The 18,686-nt window shown below is 43.2% G+C and overlaps 1 protein-coding gene and 1 non-coding gene across 2 annotated transcripts in view; both read right to left on the bottom strand.

Annotated features, from left to right (window-relative positions):
* Window positions 1–18,431, bottom strand: part of Srcap (Snf2 related CREBBP activator protein) — a 36,388-nt gene extending 17,957 nt beyond the window's left edge. Inside the window, 19 exon segments of the mRNA XM_047533369.1 lie at window positions 78–247; window positions 2,461–2,647; window positions 2,731–2,867; window positions 4,449–4,641; window positions 4,783–4,952; window positions 5,156–5,292; window positions 5,561–5,738; window positions 5,846–6,174; window positions 6,265–6,456; window positions 7,084–7,173; window positions 7,311–7,404; window positions 8,004–8,281; window positions 8,397–8,619; window positions 11,009–11,149; window positions 11,611–11,796; window positions 13,814–14,065; window positions 15,544–15,806; window positions 16,423–16,496; window positions 18,126–18,431. Of these exon segments, the coding sequence (XP_047389325.1) occupies window positions 78–247; window positions 2,461–2,647; window positions 2,731–2,867; window positions 4,449–4,641; window positions 4,783–4,952; window positions 5,156–5,292; window positions 5,561–5,738; window positions 5,846–6,174; window positions 6,265–6,456; window positions 7,084–7,173; window positions 7,311–7,404; window positions 8,004–8,281; window positions 8,397–8,619; window positions 11,009–11,149; window positions 11,611–11,796; window positions 13,814–14,065; window positions 15,544–15,597 (3,011 nt within the window). The 5' untranslated portion in view covers window positions 15,598–15,806; window positions 16,423–16,496; window positions 18,126–18,431.
* Window positions 7,484–7,612, bottom strand: LOC124970846 (small nucleolar RNA SNORA30/SNORA37 family). The gene has a single exon (XR_007106217.1). It is a non-coding gene; the product is annotated as a small nucleolar RNA SNORA30/SNORA37 family (small nucleolar RNA).
* Window positions 18,432–18,686: the final 255 nt, after the last annotated feature.

Here is an 18,686-nt window from a genome sequence, read left to right on the forward strand (position 1 = left end):
ACTTCTTTTCTACCCCAATCCCCTCCAGTCAGCTGTCGTTACTTTTTCTAAGAACCCATTCCCCTTATTCCTGGTACCTGTTAACCTTCATCTTGACTGGCTTGGGCCGGGGTGGAGGGTCAGGAGCAGTGGCCACTTCTAGCAGTACCCGGCGAGAGAGACGGTGCCGGGGCAGAAATGTATCAGCCTCATATCGAGAAACACGACCCTCCAAGCCAATAAGGTCAAATCGACCCATATCTATCCGCTGCCACAAGAAGGAACACAAAGCATGGTGTCAAAGGGACCAATTTGGCAATGATTTCTTGGATATGACACCAAAAGCACATGCAATAAAAGAATAAACTGATAAAGTAGACTATATCAAAATGTAAAACTTTTGTACATTGATGGATGCCATCAACAGAATGAAAAGGCAATCCATGGAGTGAGATAAGATATCTGCAAATCATACATTCAAACTGAGTTAATTTCCGAAGTATACAAAGAACAGTAACACAACAACAAAAATAACCTGGTTTGAAAAAAATCAGTGAAGGTCTTGAACAGACATTTCTCCAAAGAAATACAAATGGCCAATAAATACAAGAAAAGATACTGAACACCAATAATCATCAGGGAAATGCTAATCAAAACCACAATGAGCCGGGCACAGTGGTGCATGCCTGTAATTCCAGTGGCTTGAGAAGCTGAGGCAGGAGGATCCCGGAGTTCAAAACCAGCCTCAACAAAAGCAAGGCGCTAAGCAACTCAGTGAGACCCTGTCTCTAAATAAAATACAAAACAGGGCTGGTGATGTGGCTCAGTGGTCAACTGCCCCTGAGTTCAATCCCTGGTACCACCACCCCCCTGCAAAAAAAATCCCAAAACCCCACAATAAAATACTACTTCACACACGCTAATATGGTCATTATCAAAAAATATCCTTTGGGGGCTGGGGAGATAGCTCAGTCGGTAGAGTGCTTGCCTTGCAAGCACAAGACCCTGGGTTCAATCCCCAGCACCCAAAAAAAAAAAAAAAAAAAAAAAAAAATTTCTTTGGTGCTGGGGTTGTAGTTCAGTTGTAAAGTGCTTGCCTAGCACCTGTGAGGCACTGGGTTAGATCCTCAGCACCACATAAAAATAAGTGAAATGCAGTATTGTGTTCTCTACAACTATAAAATATTCTTTGAAAAACGTGGCAAAATTAGAACTTTTTTTTTTGGTACTAGGAATTGAACCCATAGGTACATTAACCACTGAGCCACATCCCGAGCTTTTTTTTTTTTTTTTTTTTTTTTTTTTTTTTTTTTTTTTAATTTAGAGACAGGATCTCGCCACTGGGATTACAGGCATGCACCACCATGCTCAGTGAAATTAGAACTCTTGTCTAGTTGCTATGGAAAAACAGTAAGGGTATTCCTCAAAAAAATCAGAAATAAGAATTACCATATGATACAGTAATTTGGTATTATGAGACCAAAATGCAAAATATGCATTTTGGTCATATGCACCCCCTAAAAATTGAAAGCAGGAACTGGTGCACCCACAATCATAGCAGCATTATTCACAACAGTTAAAAGGTTCAAACAACCCAAGTGTTCATTGACAAACAGATAAATATAAAATAGTATATATCCACACATGGAATATTATGTAGTCTTAAAAAAAGGAAGAAAATTTTCACACATGCTGCAACATGGATGAACCTTAAAGATGTCATGCCAAGTAAAACAAACCAATCCCAAAAGAATGAGTACTTTATGGCTGCCAATTCTATCAGGTACCCTGACTAGTCAAATTCACAGAAACAGAGAATAGAATGGTGGATGCTAGAGGCTGGAAAGAAGAAAGGGACTGTTATTGTTTAATGGGTATGGAGTATTTCAGTTTGGAAAAATGAAACAATTTCTAGAAATGGATGGTGGTGATAGCTGCACAACAATGTAATTGTACTGAATGCCACTGAAACATATCATTTAGAACGGTAAAATATGGGCTGGGGATATAGCTCAGTTGGTAGAGTGCTTGCCTTGAAAGCACAAGGCCCTGGGTTCAATCCCCAGCACTGGGGGAAAAAAAAGGGGTAAAAGAAATAAATTGTTAAATGTATTTCATTGTAACAACAAAAAAATCGAAGTGGGGTGAACTGGGTCAAAAAGTGGGAAGGAGTAGGAAAAACAAAACATTTACACAATATCTGTAAGTATGCCAGGCCTATAGATCTTAGCACTTGTAAAAATATTAACTCAATTCTCAAACACACTGCATATAATCCTTGTTTTGAAGGGTTAAAAAATACTAGACAAAGAGGTTATTAATAAATTTACAGAAAGTCACATGCCTAGAAAACAATGAAGCAAGGATAACAAATGAAAGGAGATGAAATGAAGGAATTAGGAAGAATACAAAAGGTCAGACCCCAAAGAAGAAAGGTATGAGATTCTAAGGGCCAACTACCTTGGGGGGACAACTACTTACCTGGAGTGGGTGGACATCAGTGGCCCTTAGCACCAGAGAGGCGGTGCTGAAGCAGATACCTGGGGTGATGAAGGGGGAGGTAACAGGTCGCGGGTCAAACAGATTTGGATGATTGCAGACTTTTCGCAGTTGCATCAAAATGTTGATGACGCTCATGAAATGGCCCGTGGCTAGTGTCTCCTTAGTTCTGGATAGAAGAAAAATAAACAGGACATTCTGACAGCCATCTGCACTCCAGAGTCCCAGGGCTCACCCTTAGTCCTTCCTTACGTGGTCTGTGCCATGAAGTCATCATAGAGACAGCGCTGGCGCTTGGAGAGCCGGCAGCGGATAACATGCTCATACTTTTTAGGCATCTGCTTCTCAACATCCACCTTAACTCGGCGCAGCAAAAAAGGCCGTAAAACCTAAAGCAAGTAAGCAGGAGGCTGACAGGAGAACAGTGGGCACTAAGCCCCAGCCTAGCCCCTCTAGCTGGGTCTTGGCCCAATGCCAGGTGAGTACTGACTTAACCAACTACCTATCATGGAGTCATGCAGCATGCCAGATACCAATCAGATAAGGATAAATTTGAAGTAAGCCCTCTTCTCACAGAACTCACTATCCACTGAAGGAGACAAAGATAACTACACCAAAACTAAGATAAATAGGAAGCAATGAGAACAAATCAAACCTGTACAAGAGATGACTCAAAACTACATTTCAAGGAGTGACTACAAGTTTACAAGACTACAAAAATAAACCCAGGAGAGAAGTTGAGAATAAATACTGTGGCCTTGGGGCTGAGACGTAGTTCAGTGGCAAAATGTACTCAGCATGCATCAGGCACCAAGTTCAATAAAGTATAGTTTGCACAGAATAGAAAAAGAAAATTTTTTTAAAAATATTTTTTAAGTTGTCAATGGACCTTTATTTTATTTATTTATATGTGGTGCTGAGGATCGAACCCAGGGCATCATACATGACAGGCCCACAGTTCCCAAAAAGAAAATCTTTAATATAAGTATATAAAAGCTAGTAAAGGACACAATCTTCCATGTCTAGTGACATGAATAAGTAAAGGAAGGGAGGAAAATGAAATAAGTGTAGTACTTAGGAAGACTTTTTTTTATTTTTATTTTTTTGGTTGCCAATGGACCTTTATTTTATTATTTTTATGTGGTACTGAGGATTGAACCCAGTGCCTCACACATGCTGTACTCTACCACTGAGCCACAAACCCAGCCCAAGATTTCTTGATTTGTAGCTTAGTTTTACGAAACAATGATGTGACTGACCAGAGAATTATTAAGAGATATTTGGCTAAGAAATAACAGGCGTAAGACCACAGATATTTGACTTGACTAAGAAAAGAATGAATTAAAGAGAAACTTTTAGGGTAGAGTATCTGACTCATATGCACAAAACCCTCAGTTTACTCCCCAGCACCAAAATACCCTCCCCCAAAAAAGAGAGAAACTTTTAAATAAAGGTAGAAAACAAAATTCAGGTCAAGTGATCCAGAAACCCAAGGTGTTAGAAGAATTATGATCACATAGCCTTGGTAATGGTAATGCATATAAAATATATAGACTGAAAAGAAAAGGATCAGAATGTTGAAAGACATGGTTGACAAGGTGGGAAGAGGAGGAGGAACCACAAACAACAGACCAAGAAAGAAAATATGAGTGAATAAATATGAAAACAAGAATGAAAGAACACCAAACACTCAGAGGTGAGGAAACCCAGATAGAGAAATCCAAGCATGGGCCTGATTAACAGCATCATTTCACTCAAGGAAAATAAGGACAAAAACATCCCCACTCAAAACCAATAGAATGATGACTCAAGTGAGGTCATTTATTTGGCAATGAATGAGTCACTATCATATTAGAGTTTGACAACCAAGTTCAGACTAGTATGGATTTCCCTCTCCCCCAGGGTTTTCTGGCTATTGTCCTTAGCTCTTCACCATACCCCATACCCTTAACCACAACCGCAGGCCCTACCTTGTGGAGGCGTTTGACTAGACCTTCATTATACTCTTGGCTGCCCTCAATCATGCCAGTTAGGGGGTTAGAGAACCATTCCTTGAATTCACGATGAGACTGGAAGACATGGGGCATCAAAAAGTGCATCAAGGACCACAGCTCCATGAGGCTATTCTGCAAGGGAGTTCCTGTAAGGAGTAGGCGCCTCTGGCTGCAAAGAGACAAAGGGAATCAGAAGAAGAATGGTCAGCAAAGTCCCAACCTCTAAGCATCCTTAATATACTCCTCAACCCAGTATTTCACCCTTCAGGCCAAGCCAACCCTCTCATCAATGCCCATCTCAAATCTGTACCTATTGAAGTTCAGCAGTGACTGCCAGCGCTGGGACTTGAAGTTCTTGATATTTTGAGCCTCATCCAGAATAAGATAGCGCCAGTTCTTGCGGCGGAAGGCCTGGTGGTCCTGCAGCACCAGCTTGTAAGATGTGATACACACATGGAAAGCATTGGGCTTGGTCCAGCCCTGAGGGATCAAAGAGAAAAGCAGTAGATAGTGGGATGAAAAGAAAATAAAGAGGGCAAAGGACGACACCTAAGGTCCTCAAGGGATAGAAATCAGGTTGGAAGAAAACTGAACAACAGGAAGAGAGAAAAATTTTATCTGAGGAAAGGACCAACATTGTAGGAAGCATCAATGCAAGAAAGTAACCACATGGAGGATCGAACCTGCCGCTTGAGCTTCCTTTCTTTCTGGGCTCCATAGTAAGTAAGGATTTTAAAGCTGGGGCACCAGCGTTTCAACTCCATCTCCCAGTTCAACATCACACTGGTAGGAACAATGATCAAGTGGGGCCCCCAGTTACCTGTTTAGAAAAAGAATTAAGACAATAGTAAGGACATGTAAGTTTACAGTTCTGGTTCCTTAGGTAGAACCCTGACCACCCTCTCCTAATAGCCCTTCCTAAGAATCCTAGAACCCACACTATTCTCCCTACAGGGTTATCAACCAGAGTTAAGGAAGCTACAAAGACATTAGTAAGAAAATAAGTACTTCACCATCCTGCAGGTCCAGTCACCACCAAATAAACTCTAAGTTGGCCAAGAGGGCCCAAAGAGGGACCTACTATTTACCTTTTTCACAGGCCAAGTGGGCAAGCAAGGAGATGGTCTGGATGGTCTTCCCCAGTCCCATCTCATCTGCAAGAATGCCATTAAGTTTCTTCTCATACATAGTAACCAGCCAGTCAAGCCCAATATGTTGGTACTCCCGGAGTTGGCCCCGCAGGAGTAGGGGGATAGGTGTCTTTACCTGAGAGGGAGGGGAAACAAAAAGAATCATCATGGTCAAAGTGAGAAATTTATTATTGGAAAACCACAGTCAAGATATGAGAAAGCAGAACATGGGCCTGGTGATACCTGGGTGGTGGCCAAGGTGTAACCCTTGGGCTGTAGACTTTCAGCTGCAGCAGCAATGTCAGTAATTTCTTTCTTAGGGCCTAGAGTGGTAGTGGGCCCTGGGGTAGGAGGCCCACTGCCTCCATCTGCCTCACTCTGCTCTTCATCACGGGCAAGCAAGTATTCAACCCCAAAATCATCATCTTCCTCCTCTTCTTCATCTGCTTGGCTCTGTGATCCAGCATCTTCAGACTCATCAGATTCCGATTCCTCTGATTCTGAACTCCCACTTGTGTCTTCCTCCTCTGAATGCTCATCTTCCTCATCCTCACTCTGCTCCTCAGGGGAGTCTAAATCACAAGACCAAGGCTTAGGTTAGTGCTCACTGTGACTGCCAACACCTGCCCTCCCCAGTTCCTGCCTCATGACCACACCTTCACCTGACTGACTGCTACTATCCTCTTGAGGAGCTTCTTCAGCTTCTGTTACACCCTCTGGTTCACAGTCAGAGCTGTTAGCCTCAACCTCCTCATCTTCATCATCTTCTTCACTACTCCCAGAGCCTGGAGCAGAGGCATCAGAGGCATAGGCTCCTGCATACTGCTGCAATAGCTCCTCCATGGACAGCTCACCTGGTGGGAAAAAAGAAGTGTATGTTTCTGGTTGTTTTGAGGGGAGGGGAAAAAGGGTTCGAGTGTTACCAATTCATTTTACCTAAATCTCTGTAGATATTACTAGGCTCAAGACTAGGGGAAAACTATTGTGTACTTGCAGTACCAGCTACCAAAGCCAAGTCCAACCTGGGCTACAACAACAGTGGTGCTGCCTTCTTCTGGGAAGAATGTTATCAATCTGGTAAACCTTCCTTTCAAAGCTCAGGTCAAATATTGCCAATATCCTTTTTTTTTTTTTAATATATATATATATTTTTTATTGTCAATGGATCTTTATTTATATGAGGTGTTAATAATCAAACCCACTTCCTCACGCATACTAGGCAAGCACTCTACCACTGAGTTACAACTCCAGACCAGCTAATATCCTCTTAAAGTAGCTCTTCCCTCCAGTGAACTCTAATATCAAATTTCAAACCTCCATCATAAGTATTCATCACTTTCTACTTCATAATTCCTTTATAAGTCTACTTTTACCATTAGGCCTAGACTTATACCAGAGAAATAGAAAGTATCTTATTCATCTCTCTATTCTAGACACACTACTTCAAGTGGATGCTCAGTAAGTTATCTGGGGACTATCACCTTCTCGAGCCAACTCGCTCAGCTCCATGGCATGATCCACCTCCCCTTCCAACTGCTCCTCAGCGGCTATAGTGTCCTCTTCATCCTCCGCTAGGAGACAAAATGAAGCAGGATCAAGAAAGAGACACAGGAGTTCAAGAGAACAAGTGAAAAAGTCTGAAAGGTTAGGTCCAAACAATTAATTCAAGGGGTAAGGGGCAATAGGATAAAGAGAACAGGCCTCTGACCTTCATCTTCATTAGCAGTAAACTCTTCATCATCTTCATCAGGATGCCAAGGCTGTTTGTTGTGCTGTGTGACAGAGGAAGGTGGGGGCTTCACCTGAGTGGATGAAAAGGAGGACCTGAGGTTAGAGGAGCAAGAGGAAGGCACAATGTTGAGTAAGACATCCCAAAATGATCCCTGTTCCAAAGAGTAACAGCTGCCACTGCTACAATACCAGGGGCAAGGATGCAATCAAGGGTTTTCTCTCAGCACCAGCTACCAAATCCTGGCCCCACTGCTAGGGGAGGATCTGTGAAAGTGCTAGGAAATAACAGCTCCCAACAAATGGACATATGGACAAACACAGCACACAGGCACATGGGTCCAAAAAGACTTCAAGATGACCATCCCAACACTCAACTTACAAACTAGAAAGTATTAAGCTCATTTCTCAGAAGTGGCAAGGAATGGCCAAAATAAGATCACACTATAATTTAAAGTAAATTCTTTTCACCATAGCATAGAAACTGCCAACTGTAGACTGAAACTTGCTGAAAACCCAGATTCTTCTCCGGTCATCCCTAAATGAGAACTCAACTGTCTTTAACCAGGAAAGACTCTTGAAAACACAACCAACCTCACAGCCCAGGACTCAGACCTGAACCCTTCCCTCTGCTTCTACTTTGAACCCTCCCTTTCACCTCCTGTGCCTATACCTCCAACACCTGAGAAGGTTCCTCTTCAATACTTTCTTCAGGCCCATCTCGTGTGTCACTATCATGAGAGGAGGGTGTTTGAAAGGGGCTAGAAGACCCTCCCAGCAGTTGAGGGGGGAGGGAACGGAGTAGCTCTTCCAGTGGCAGTTCTCCCTCACGTCGAAGCAGCTCAATCTCACGCCTCTGGGTCTCTGCATCATTGCCTTCCTGTTGTTCTTCAACCTCAATGGTCTCCTCATCATCTTCCTCCTCCTCCTCTTGGGGTTGGAAGTCCCCATCTATAGCAGGAGAACAAGGTCACAAAGTCCACGGGCCCTGCAAGCCACAGGGTGGGTTTTTCAGCTCTGGAAAGGGTATGAAGCGAAGAGTAACAGGGCCAAAGAGAACACACACCTTCATCATCCAGCCGGGAGGCAGGGGGTGGAGGACTGGAGGCAGCTGAGGAAGAGCCAAGGCAAGGGGAAGAGCCAGCTTTGCTGGAGGCTAGTGGTTGGTTGAGGCTCTGAGACAGAAGATCTGAATACTTTTCAGTTTGTCCAACAATGAAGTCCAGGTGGAGGTCCAAGGCTTTTTTGCGCTTTTCCTCAAGTCGGGACTGCTGCTTGAATTGCACCACCTGCCACCATCATGAAAGGTAGTGCTCACAAAAATAACCATGTATATACTCTTTTACCTAAAATGTACGAAAGCATCCTCTATCCCAGACTGACTGCTCAAGAAGAACTAAATAACCTTTAGGAGGTTTGAGATGTATAACTCAGTGGTAGTCTACTTGCCGAGGATGCACAAAGCCCTGTGTTTGACCCCTAAAACCACAAAAAAAAAAAAAAAATCCTAAATAACCTGGAGGGCCTTATGATTTAATAGGATGCTTCTAAGGAAAGCATAAAGGGAATAAAGCGAATACAAGAATTTAGCTTTCATCAGCTTGGGATGATTTACAGATGACTCTGGAGCTGGATCTTAAAAAATATGTGGGCTGTGGTACCTCAGTGATAGAGCACGTGCCCAGCATGCAAAAAGCCCTGTGTTCAATCCCAGAATAGAATGGAAAGGGGGGAAAAAAGTGGATGTCACCTAAGTACAAATGAGAAAAGCATTCCCAGCAGCAGAAAGACCATGTGTAAAATGGCCAGGAAGGTGCATTCACCTCACATGAAAAAAAGATTCAAAAAAAAGCACCACAGGTCACTTCCTGTCATTCCGTATTGCTAAGGGAGAAGATGGCGACACTGGGGGGAAACTGTATGCCTGGAGAGGGATATCTGTAGAGCAATTGAATTGTTGGAAAAACTACAAAGGAGTGGAAAGGTACCACCACAGAAACTTCAGGCTTTACAAAGAGTCCTTTGTAAATTCCTTCAGAGTGAGTTCTGCAATGCTGTAAGAGAGGAACTTTAAAACTAATTTGTATCTGGACATGATTTTTAAAAATACTGGCAAATGATATTCTTCTGCTTTTTTAGTTTGAGATAATATTTCTCCAAAATGGATGTCAAATAACATTTTTTCAACAGATGACTTCATTTATCAATTTAATTCTGATTCTTAACTTATTTAAAATAAATTTGTATGTTATGTCCTTGTTCACACTGGAGTTGAAAAAAATTGATACAATTAGAAATAGATATGTTTCTGAAAAGTGTTACAAAATAATTTTGCATAAGGTAAAAATATAATTAATGGTGATTGCCTAAAGAGAAAAACAAAAAACAAAAAACCACAGGCACAATTCAGTAGCAGAGCAAGAACTTAGCATGCACAAGACCAAAACCTTAAGTTTAATTCCCCAGCACCAAAGGGGGAAAAAAAAAAAAAGTCAGGCATGGTGTTGCATGCTTGAAATCCTAGCTACTTGGGAGGTTGAGGCAGGAGGATTGCAACTTCTAGGCCAACCTCAGCAACTCAGTGAAACCTGTCTCAAAAAAGAAAATAAAGGAATGGGGATGTAGCTCAGTGATAGGGGGTACTGCAGTCAGACAGTGATGGCACATGTCTGTAGTCCCAGCTCCTGGGTGGCTGAGATGAAAGGAACATATGAACCCATAAGTTCAAGACCACCCTGTACAACATAGTGAGACCCCCATCTAAACAAAACTGGGCAAGTACTGAATTCTGAATTTGTACATTTGTCTTCATTGCTACTCTCTGAATGATATATTGTAACAACTATTTATATAGTATTTATGAATACATTATAACAACTATTTACGGAGCATTTATGTTATACTACTTATTACAAGCAACCTGAAGTTTTTTTAATGGATATGAAATGTGGGTAGGTTATATACAAATACTATATGGCCTTTTACATATGGGACTTGAGCATTCCCAGATTTTGGTGCCCACCAGGGATTTCTTGAACCAATTCACTGTGGATATTGAGGGAAAATAGAACTTGAGAAGTATTTATAACTTAATACACAAGCAATAGGAATTTAATGGTATTCAAGCAAAATAAGCAAGTAAATGACACAAATGTATTTTAGAAAAACCATGCTAGCCAAGTGTGGTGGTACATGCCTGTAATTCCAAATACTAGGAGGATTCAAAGTTCAAGGTCCAGTTCAGCCTCAGCAACTTAGCTAGAACTTATCTTTTTTTTTTTTTTTTTTTTTTTTGCGGTGCTGGGGATTTGAACCCAGGGCCTTGTGCTTGCAAGGCAAGCACAGAACTTATCTTTAAAAAAAAAAAAAAAAAAAATAGGAGGAGGAGAAAATGAAAGTAATAGAACACTATAAGCCTTTCAAAGAACAAATGGGCCAGAGGGGCCAAGGAGTCCTGTTAACAATCCCCAGAGGCATGGACCTTATTTTGCCACTATAATTCCTTCTTCTTCACAGCACTCAATGCCAGAAAGGTCCAACACACAAAGAGAAATGTCATTAGTTCCTTGAAATTAGAATATCCATTCCCTCAAGGAGAAGTTTTCATCATTCCTACTACCTTACCATCCTTCAATCTGATCCAGGGCCATTTCCTTTTTTCCAATTCCCATCACTTACCTTCTCCACGTTGCTCCAGAACTGTCTGACATCCTTGGCCATGGTGGAAGCAATTCGGCGCAACTTTGCCTGCTCTTCCCTCCGAGCCCGTTCCTCTTTCTGCCGCTGCTCCTCGTGGTGCCGGATCACCATGCGCACCACCTAAGAATAAAGACCCAGAGTGAAAACACTCAAAGGGGCTGGTTTGTAGCTCAGTGGTAGAGCACTTGCCTAGCACATGTGAGGTACTAGGTTTGATTCTCAGCACCACATATAAATAAATAAATAAAATAAAGGTTTCATCAACAAAAAAAAAAAAAAAAAAAAAAAAAAAAGATAACACTCAAAGCCAAACCTCCATACTCACCCAACCAAAATCAAAGGTCAAGAAATATGGGATGGGGGCTGGGGATATAGCTCAGTTGGTAGAGTGCTTGCCTCGCATGCACAAGGCCCTGGGTTCAATCCCCAGCACCAAAAAAAAAAAAAAAAAAGAAATATGGGATGTTAGGCTTTCATCAAAAAAGGTCTACACCATTCTGTTTGGTTTCCTTCCAACTAACCCACCCATTAAGGAAAAGCACATCTGAATAAATGGAAGGTAAAAGTCATTGAGGACATACCTTACGGGCCACACCCCGTTTCCATCGGCGCTCCTGAGCAAAGTCAGCAGAGAGCCACTGCATCTCCTCACAAAGATAGTCCCAGTGGCCTTTGGGGCGAGGGGGCTCTGGCACCTTAGGCAACCTCTTCAGTGACCAGAAACCTTCTTTCCGCAGCTCAGCAATCCGAGTCTCAATTTCAGCTTCCTAATGAGGGAGAGTTAGGTCAACAGCTCCTAGATATACAGGCCATCTCATTACCATGGCTGAAATGCTGAGCACTGACTAGGCTGAGTATGCTATGCTTATATTTTGTCCATATACCAATCTTCTCTTCAGATGAGAGGGAAAAAAGATCAGCAAGATTTTAATTTGTCTGAAATCATACCAGAAAGTTGTAAGAGTTGGGAACCAAAAATAAGTCTAAGGACTACAGACAACATTTCATGTGATTTCCATTCTTTCACACAATCTCCATACTCTGTGGACACAGGTGAGACTTGAAAAACCATATCCCAAGCACAGAGTATATTTCCTTCTCTCTCTCTCTCTCTCTCTCTTTTTTGGTACTGTAAATTGAATCCAGGGACCACTAAACAATACCCACTTCCAAGTCTTTTTTCTTTTTTGAGATAAGAGTCAAAGTTGCTGAAACCAGCCTCAAACTTGCAATCCTGCCATTTCTGCCTCCTGAGTAGCTGGGATTACAGGCTGCAGGACCATGCCTGGCTGCTTCCTTCTTAACTCTAGATACAAGGGCTCTTTATTACTATAGAATTCTATTTCCTCAGGGTATGTTCAAGTTGTATTAAGCTTCAAAATATGCTATACAGCCCAATTTACACAATCATGTTTCTGTATTAAAAACATTCATTCTGGCTGGGGTTATGGCTCAGTGGTAGAGCACCTGCCTAGTATGTGTGAGACCCTGGGTTCAATTCTCAGCACCATGTGTGAGCAAATATTAGGTCCATCGAAGACTAAAAAAAAATAACTCATTCTGGGGAAATGTAGTTCAGTAGTAGAGCAATTGCCTAGCACATGCAAGGCCCTGGGTTTGCTCTGTAACACCACTCAAGGAGAAAAAAAAAAAGTAAATGTGAAAAATACTTTGAAAAGTTACACATGAAAAAATTAACAGTGGTTAGGTATAACAGAAATAGTGAGGTAGTCATCATTATTAAAATTTCTACATTGATTAAATTTGTAGTAAGATAGTGAATAAAACCACCTCAAATATGTCTTAGAAGAGGCGGCTTAAAAAAATTCCTAACAGCTGAATTCTGTATTCTACTAATAAAATCAAATAAAACAACAGTCGGAGATGAAACAAAGAGCTTTATAAATGGCCTGATAGTGAAGGAACCAACAAGAAAAATATGGATATTACCCCAATAGTTTTCATATTGGAGCACGCATCAGAATCACTGTAGAGCATTATAAAACCGATTACTGGGCCCTACTCCAAGAGTTTTAAATGGGTAGGTAGGGGAAGAAAAAAAAAATTTGCATCTCTAACAAATTCCCAAATTATGTTGATCCAGGGACCACATACAAATATAACAGGTAGCAATATAGAAACAATAAGTAGAAATCAGTGAATCTTAAGAATCTTAAGAGCCTCACCATTTACAAAGCACTTTCATGTCTAATTCTTTCTTTAATTCAAACCACATGACTGAGCTAGGGTATAGTTGAGTAGTAGAGTACTTGTCTAGTACTCATGAAACCCTGGGTTCAATCCCCAGCTCTGTTCAAAAATAAAAGGAGGTTGAGGCAGGATTGCTAGTTCAAAGCCTGCCTCAGAAACTTAGTGAGGCCCTAAGTGACTCAGTGAGATCTCGTGTCTAAATAAAATATAAAAAAGGTCTGGCAATGTGGCTCAGTGTTTAAGCACCCCTGGATTCAATCCCTAGTACAAAAAAAAAAAAAAAAAGAAAGAAAAATTCCACAGTAAATCTCACAACAGACAGCTGGGTGCATGGTTGCAATTGTAGCTATTGAGAAGGCTGAGGCAGGAGGATCACAAGTTCAAGGTCAGCATGAGCAAGAAAGTGAGGACAAAAAAAGGAAAATGTGGCTTTGATTTCAAGCTCAAGCAATTTGCTCAAGATAATATAAATATACTAAATTAATGACAAGAAACAGACACATAACATACCCACGGGACATGGAAACTAAGAAAAGACTCCCAAAAATTCTTGTGAGTCTTCCCAATACATACATGCTTAGCCTGCTCTGCAATTTCAGCATGGCTCTTTTCCCACTTGGGGCCCTTGTTAGCCAGGTCAACAGACTGGGGTAAACTGAGCCCCTCCAAGGGCACTGTGGCACCATCTGGGGGGCCTGGAGGTCCATCCAGAGAAGAATCTTGAGCTATGTGCTGGGGGGAGATGCCGCCTGCCCCACTAGAGGCTGGGGAACTAGATGAGGCAGGGGACACAGGATTGCTGCCTGTCATGCCGTCCGACACCATCTAGAAAAGGGAAAAATGATGAAGAAAATGAATGCACCATGGTAAGTGTTTTAAGTGTATTATTCCATCTTATTTTCATATAAAACTCTGGAATAAGATATCAATTTCATTTAAAAATAAACAATTAAGATGAAGTTTAACAAGGTGCTCAAGATGGTGGTAGCAATTTTAAAATCCTATGCAAAAAATCTGGGCTACCACTAAACTCAAGAGCCACCAGAAAAAAAGCACCTAAAACTCTTCACACCGGGGATTGAGTGAAGGACTGAGTGGAGCTGGAGATAGATACTGCTATCAAACGTCTACATATTACTTTACAAGGTAACGCACAAGAAGTAGAAAATAAAAGTTCCAGTAAATTATGAATTCTCAGGGAACTCATAAAATTTCACTCCAACACACAAGTCTCACAGTACACCAAATTCTTACCTCAGCTAAGTGACACATTTTCCCAATTGCTAAAGAAATGCTAAAGAATACCAAATCCAGGCTGGGATTATGGCTCAGTTGTAGAGCACTTGCCTAGCACCTGTGAGGCACTGGGTTCAATCCACAGCACCACATACAAAAATAAAGTTATTTAAAAGAAAGAAAAAAATACCAAATCCATACACATCAAAAACCTACTGGTTTAAAAAAAAAAAAAAAAAAGGTTGAGCATGGTAACACACGCCTGTAATTCCAGCAACTCAGGAGGCTGAGACAGGAGTACTTCAAGTTCAATGCCAGCCTCAGCAACTTAACAAGACCATCTCTAAATAAAATGTAAAAAAAAGGTCTGGGGATGTGGCTGTGGTTAAATGCCCATGGTTCAATCCCCAGTACCAAAAGAAAGAAAAGGAAAAAACAAACAAACAAACGAACAAAAAACCTACTGTTCATAAACTGAGAACTAGTGAATTTCAAAAGTAATGACTCCTGGGGGCTGGGGTTGTAGTGGAGCACTTGCCTACCATGTGTGTGGCACTCGGTTCAATCCTCAGCACCACGTAGAAATAAGTGGATAAAATGGAGGTATTGTGTCCATCTACAACTAGAAAATACTAAAAAAAAAAAAAAAAAAAAAAAAAAAAAAAAAGGTAATGCTCTTTTCCTACCCTACACATTCGTTTCTTATCCTAAAAAAGTGAATGCCATACATAAAGTTTCACTCTCTTCCAGTTCCCAAAGAGGTCAAATCATTGGTAAAGCATAGTCTTAGAAGCTCGTGGCCCAACCTCCATTTCCAACCTGGTCTAATTCAACCTTTTTAAGGCAGCAAGGAGCTCTGTACTCTTGGAGATCAATACGGCATTTATGTCAACTAGAATGTGAGTATCCAACAGGACTGACAAACTACAGCCCAGTCCACCTGAGTGAGCACTAAAGATTCTCCAGACTCAGCTATTTGGGTAGCTAGGATCTGCCACATTTCTTCTGCCTCAAAGCCAGCAGTCCACAAAGCAGAAGCAGAAAAGGAACCCTCTCCACTTTCAAACCTGTGTCTGTAGGATTGGGAGCTGAGCATGAGCAGAGGAGGGGCTGCTCTGCATGGTCCCACTCCCAGGCTCCTTGTTGGATGCCTGAAGAATGACTGGGTCGTTATCACCACTGCTGCACGCCGAGGGGCTGGCGTCCGGCTGCAGGGCATGCTGGGAGCTGGCCTCATTCTGGGCCACCGGCCACCGGGACCCACCTTCCAGGGCCCGGGGCCCACCAGGGCGTCCCAGTCTCCGCTCAGGTCCACCAGCCTCTGGAGCACCTAAAGTTCAGTAAAAGAGAGATAAGGAAATTTTAAAAACCCATTTAAAAGCTAGGAAAACATTAACAATAAACAGTCTTTACGGTTTATATTTCTTAAACATTTGCTATTTATGTGTCAGATATTTTAAAAAGCATTTTTAATGTGTTCTAAAATCTTCATATCTCCCTTATGAATCAGGTGCCATGTTTATTTCCTTCTATACACTAAGAACTGAGAACAAAGTCATAGAGAAAAGATCCCTGACCTAAATGGAAGTTATATTCCAATCCTATCTCTATTTCAAAAATTAAGAAATGAGGATACAGATCAAATGACTTGAATAAGGTCATACATTAAGGAAGCGGAAAATTAAAACCAAATTGTCTCATGCCAAAACCATGGAGAACTTGCTACTCTCACTGATAGAACTGGGTGACCAGATCTTCCTCTATCCATAGCCCCAGTTCTGCTGTTATCATCAAACTATCATCAAACTCTAAAGAAAATTCACATGCAAATATTCCCATAGTTCTTCAGAGCAAAAATTCACAAGTATTAACCTATAATTTCTTTCGTTATCTCACACATTTCTTCCGGTCAGCACCGTACACAAAATGGTATCTGAAACCCTCACCTGTGTGAGCTGAGACCACACCCCCTGTGAAAGTCTGCACTTCCACGGTGCCGCCGTACTGAGGGGAATCACACCTAAAGTAGAAGGGGAGAACAGTAGCAGTGAGGAAACAATTTACATTTGCCAACTTCCTCCAAAATCTTATTACTTATTCCAGCTTTTTGGGATTTTTAAATATACCCAAATCAGTTGTCCCAGTAGTAGGAAAAACTCACATTTTAGAAAAACAAAAGCAAATTATGTTTCATAAAAACAGAATTCCTTAGGGAATAAATTCTGGCTGGGGAGTAGGAACAGGGAAGTAGTAAAGCAAAAGCAAAAAAAAAAAAAAAAAAAAGTTAAAAGGCTTAAATGTAGAGCTGGGATTGTGGCTCAGAGGTAGAGCATTTGCCTACCATGCACGAGGCACTGGGTTCACACCACATACAGATAAGTAAATAAAGGTTCATCAACAACTAATGAAAAATTAAAAATAACAATTAAAAATAGCTTAAATGCAAAAGGTTCCAACCACAGAATGAAAGCAAACAAAACTAGCTGTCACATTCAGAAGCTCAAAAGGATGCTGGCTGCCTAGCAGCCTACTTGTTTTTTCAGTGGACTGAACAGCCAGGAAAAAGAATGGAATTCCCAGTAAGAGCAAGCAAACGTGCTGGTCATAAGACCTACTCAGTATTTAGGACAAACCCTGAATCTCACACCTGGGCCATTAGACACTTCCCCAGACCCAAGAACTATAGCAAGGCACTAAGGAGCAGTAAGATGTGAGGAAGGCCCACAATGAAGAACCATGCTCCGGAAACTGGCAAGGTTAACCCACAAAAGGCCCGGAAGTGTATCCCCATTAGTGTTTAAGGAAATTCCTTAACCATGGTGCCTCCTTTGATTCAGTTCCTCCTCCACAACAGATTCCCAGGACCCAAGTTAACCAGACTCCAAGAAGCCTGAACTCTTGACCCCAGTGTTCATTACCGTCTCCCAACCCCTCCCAGAAGACTGACCCAGCGTGACCCCTGACCTCTGCCCAAGTTGCCACTAGCACCGATAGGCCCGCCCCCTCCTAGACTCCCACCCCACCCAACGTGCGCGCCAGACTGGGGGAGGGGCCCGCGCGTGCGCGCCTGGAGGCGGAGTGAGCCGGCAGCGCGCACCGCCCGGGGGCTCCCGCCAGAACCCAAACCCACGCACACAAGGGTCGCAAGACTGGAAAGTCCCTGGTCCACGCCCGTCAGGGAGCCCCCCCCCCAATCAATAGACTGCGAAAAGCTAAGAGGTGGGAGGGTTCGTGCCACCAAGCCTTGATCCAATGACTGGATATGGTGGTCGCGCGCCCCGACTACTCGTCCCACGCCCCCCTTCCTCTTCCCGCGCGCCCCTGAGGGGGCACTAGGGTTGGTGGGCGGGCAGGAGCGCACCTGGGTCCGTCCTCTCAGGGCTTGTTCGCTCAGGCACGCGTGCGCAGAAGGGCGGGAGAGGAGAAGAGACGCGCTGGGGCCCAGTGCTGGCCGGACTGGCCCCCTCAGTCTGTCTCTATGGGCGCGCGCCGACAGCCTCGCGCACCGGCCCCGGGGCCCCGGCTGAAGGTGCGCGCGCAGCACCCCGGGAAGGTGGGAGGGAGGCGGTGGCGGAAAGATGCGCGCGCAGTCACCCATCAGGGGAGGGGGAACTGCGGAGCGTCCGCCATCTTGTCTCCCTCTCCTTACCTGCGTCCTCGGGGGCGTGTGCACCACCCCCCTCCCGCCGAGGAGGGGGGAGGGCCCCCTCTTGGCCGCCGCCTTCACAGCCTTTAAATTCCCTTGGGGACCGCGGCTCCTGCCACCGCTAGTCTCTGCTGCCTCTTCTCACAGCACAGAGATGTCAGCAGTGGGTTGGAAAAAAAAAGAGACGCTATTCCCAGCGAACCGCCGCCGCCGCCGCTCCCGAGGCCTCACCAAAATGGCCGCCGCCGTCTCGGCCGCCACCACCACCACCACAACCACCACTGCTCGCTATCGCTACCGCTGGCGCGGCCCGTCCTCTCGCGAGACACAGTAACTGGAGGTTGGGGGAACGAGAAGGCTCGCGTTCTCTAGCGTAGGGCGCAGCCTGGTGCGCAAAGCACTCTGGGAGATGTAGTCCTCCCGGGGCTCCGCGCTGGCCGGTATTTATCAGAGCGTCTTAATTCTCGCTGCTGAAGCTGTCTCAGGCTACCTTGCGACTTCCAACTCAGATCACCATCGCCTCCACCCATCACCTTTTTTTAAAAAACACTCCACCCAGCAAGT

The sequence above is a fragment of the Sciurus carolinensis genome, chromosome 18 (assembly GCF_902686445.1).
Source record: "Sciurus carolinensis chromosome 18, mSciCar1.2, whole genome shotgun sequence".
In the NCBI taxonomy this organism is placed as follows: domain Eukaryota; kingdom Metazoa; phylum Chordata; class Mammalia; order Rodentia; family Sciuridae; genus Sciurus; species Sciurus carolinensis.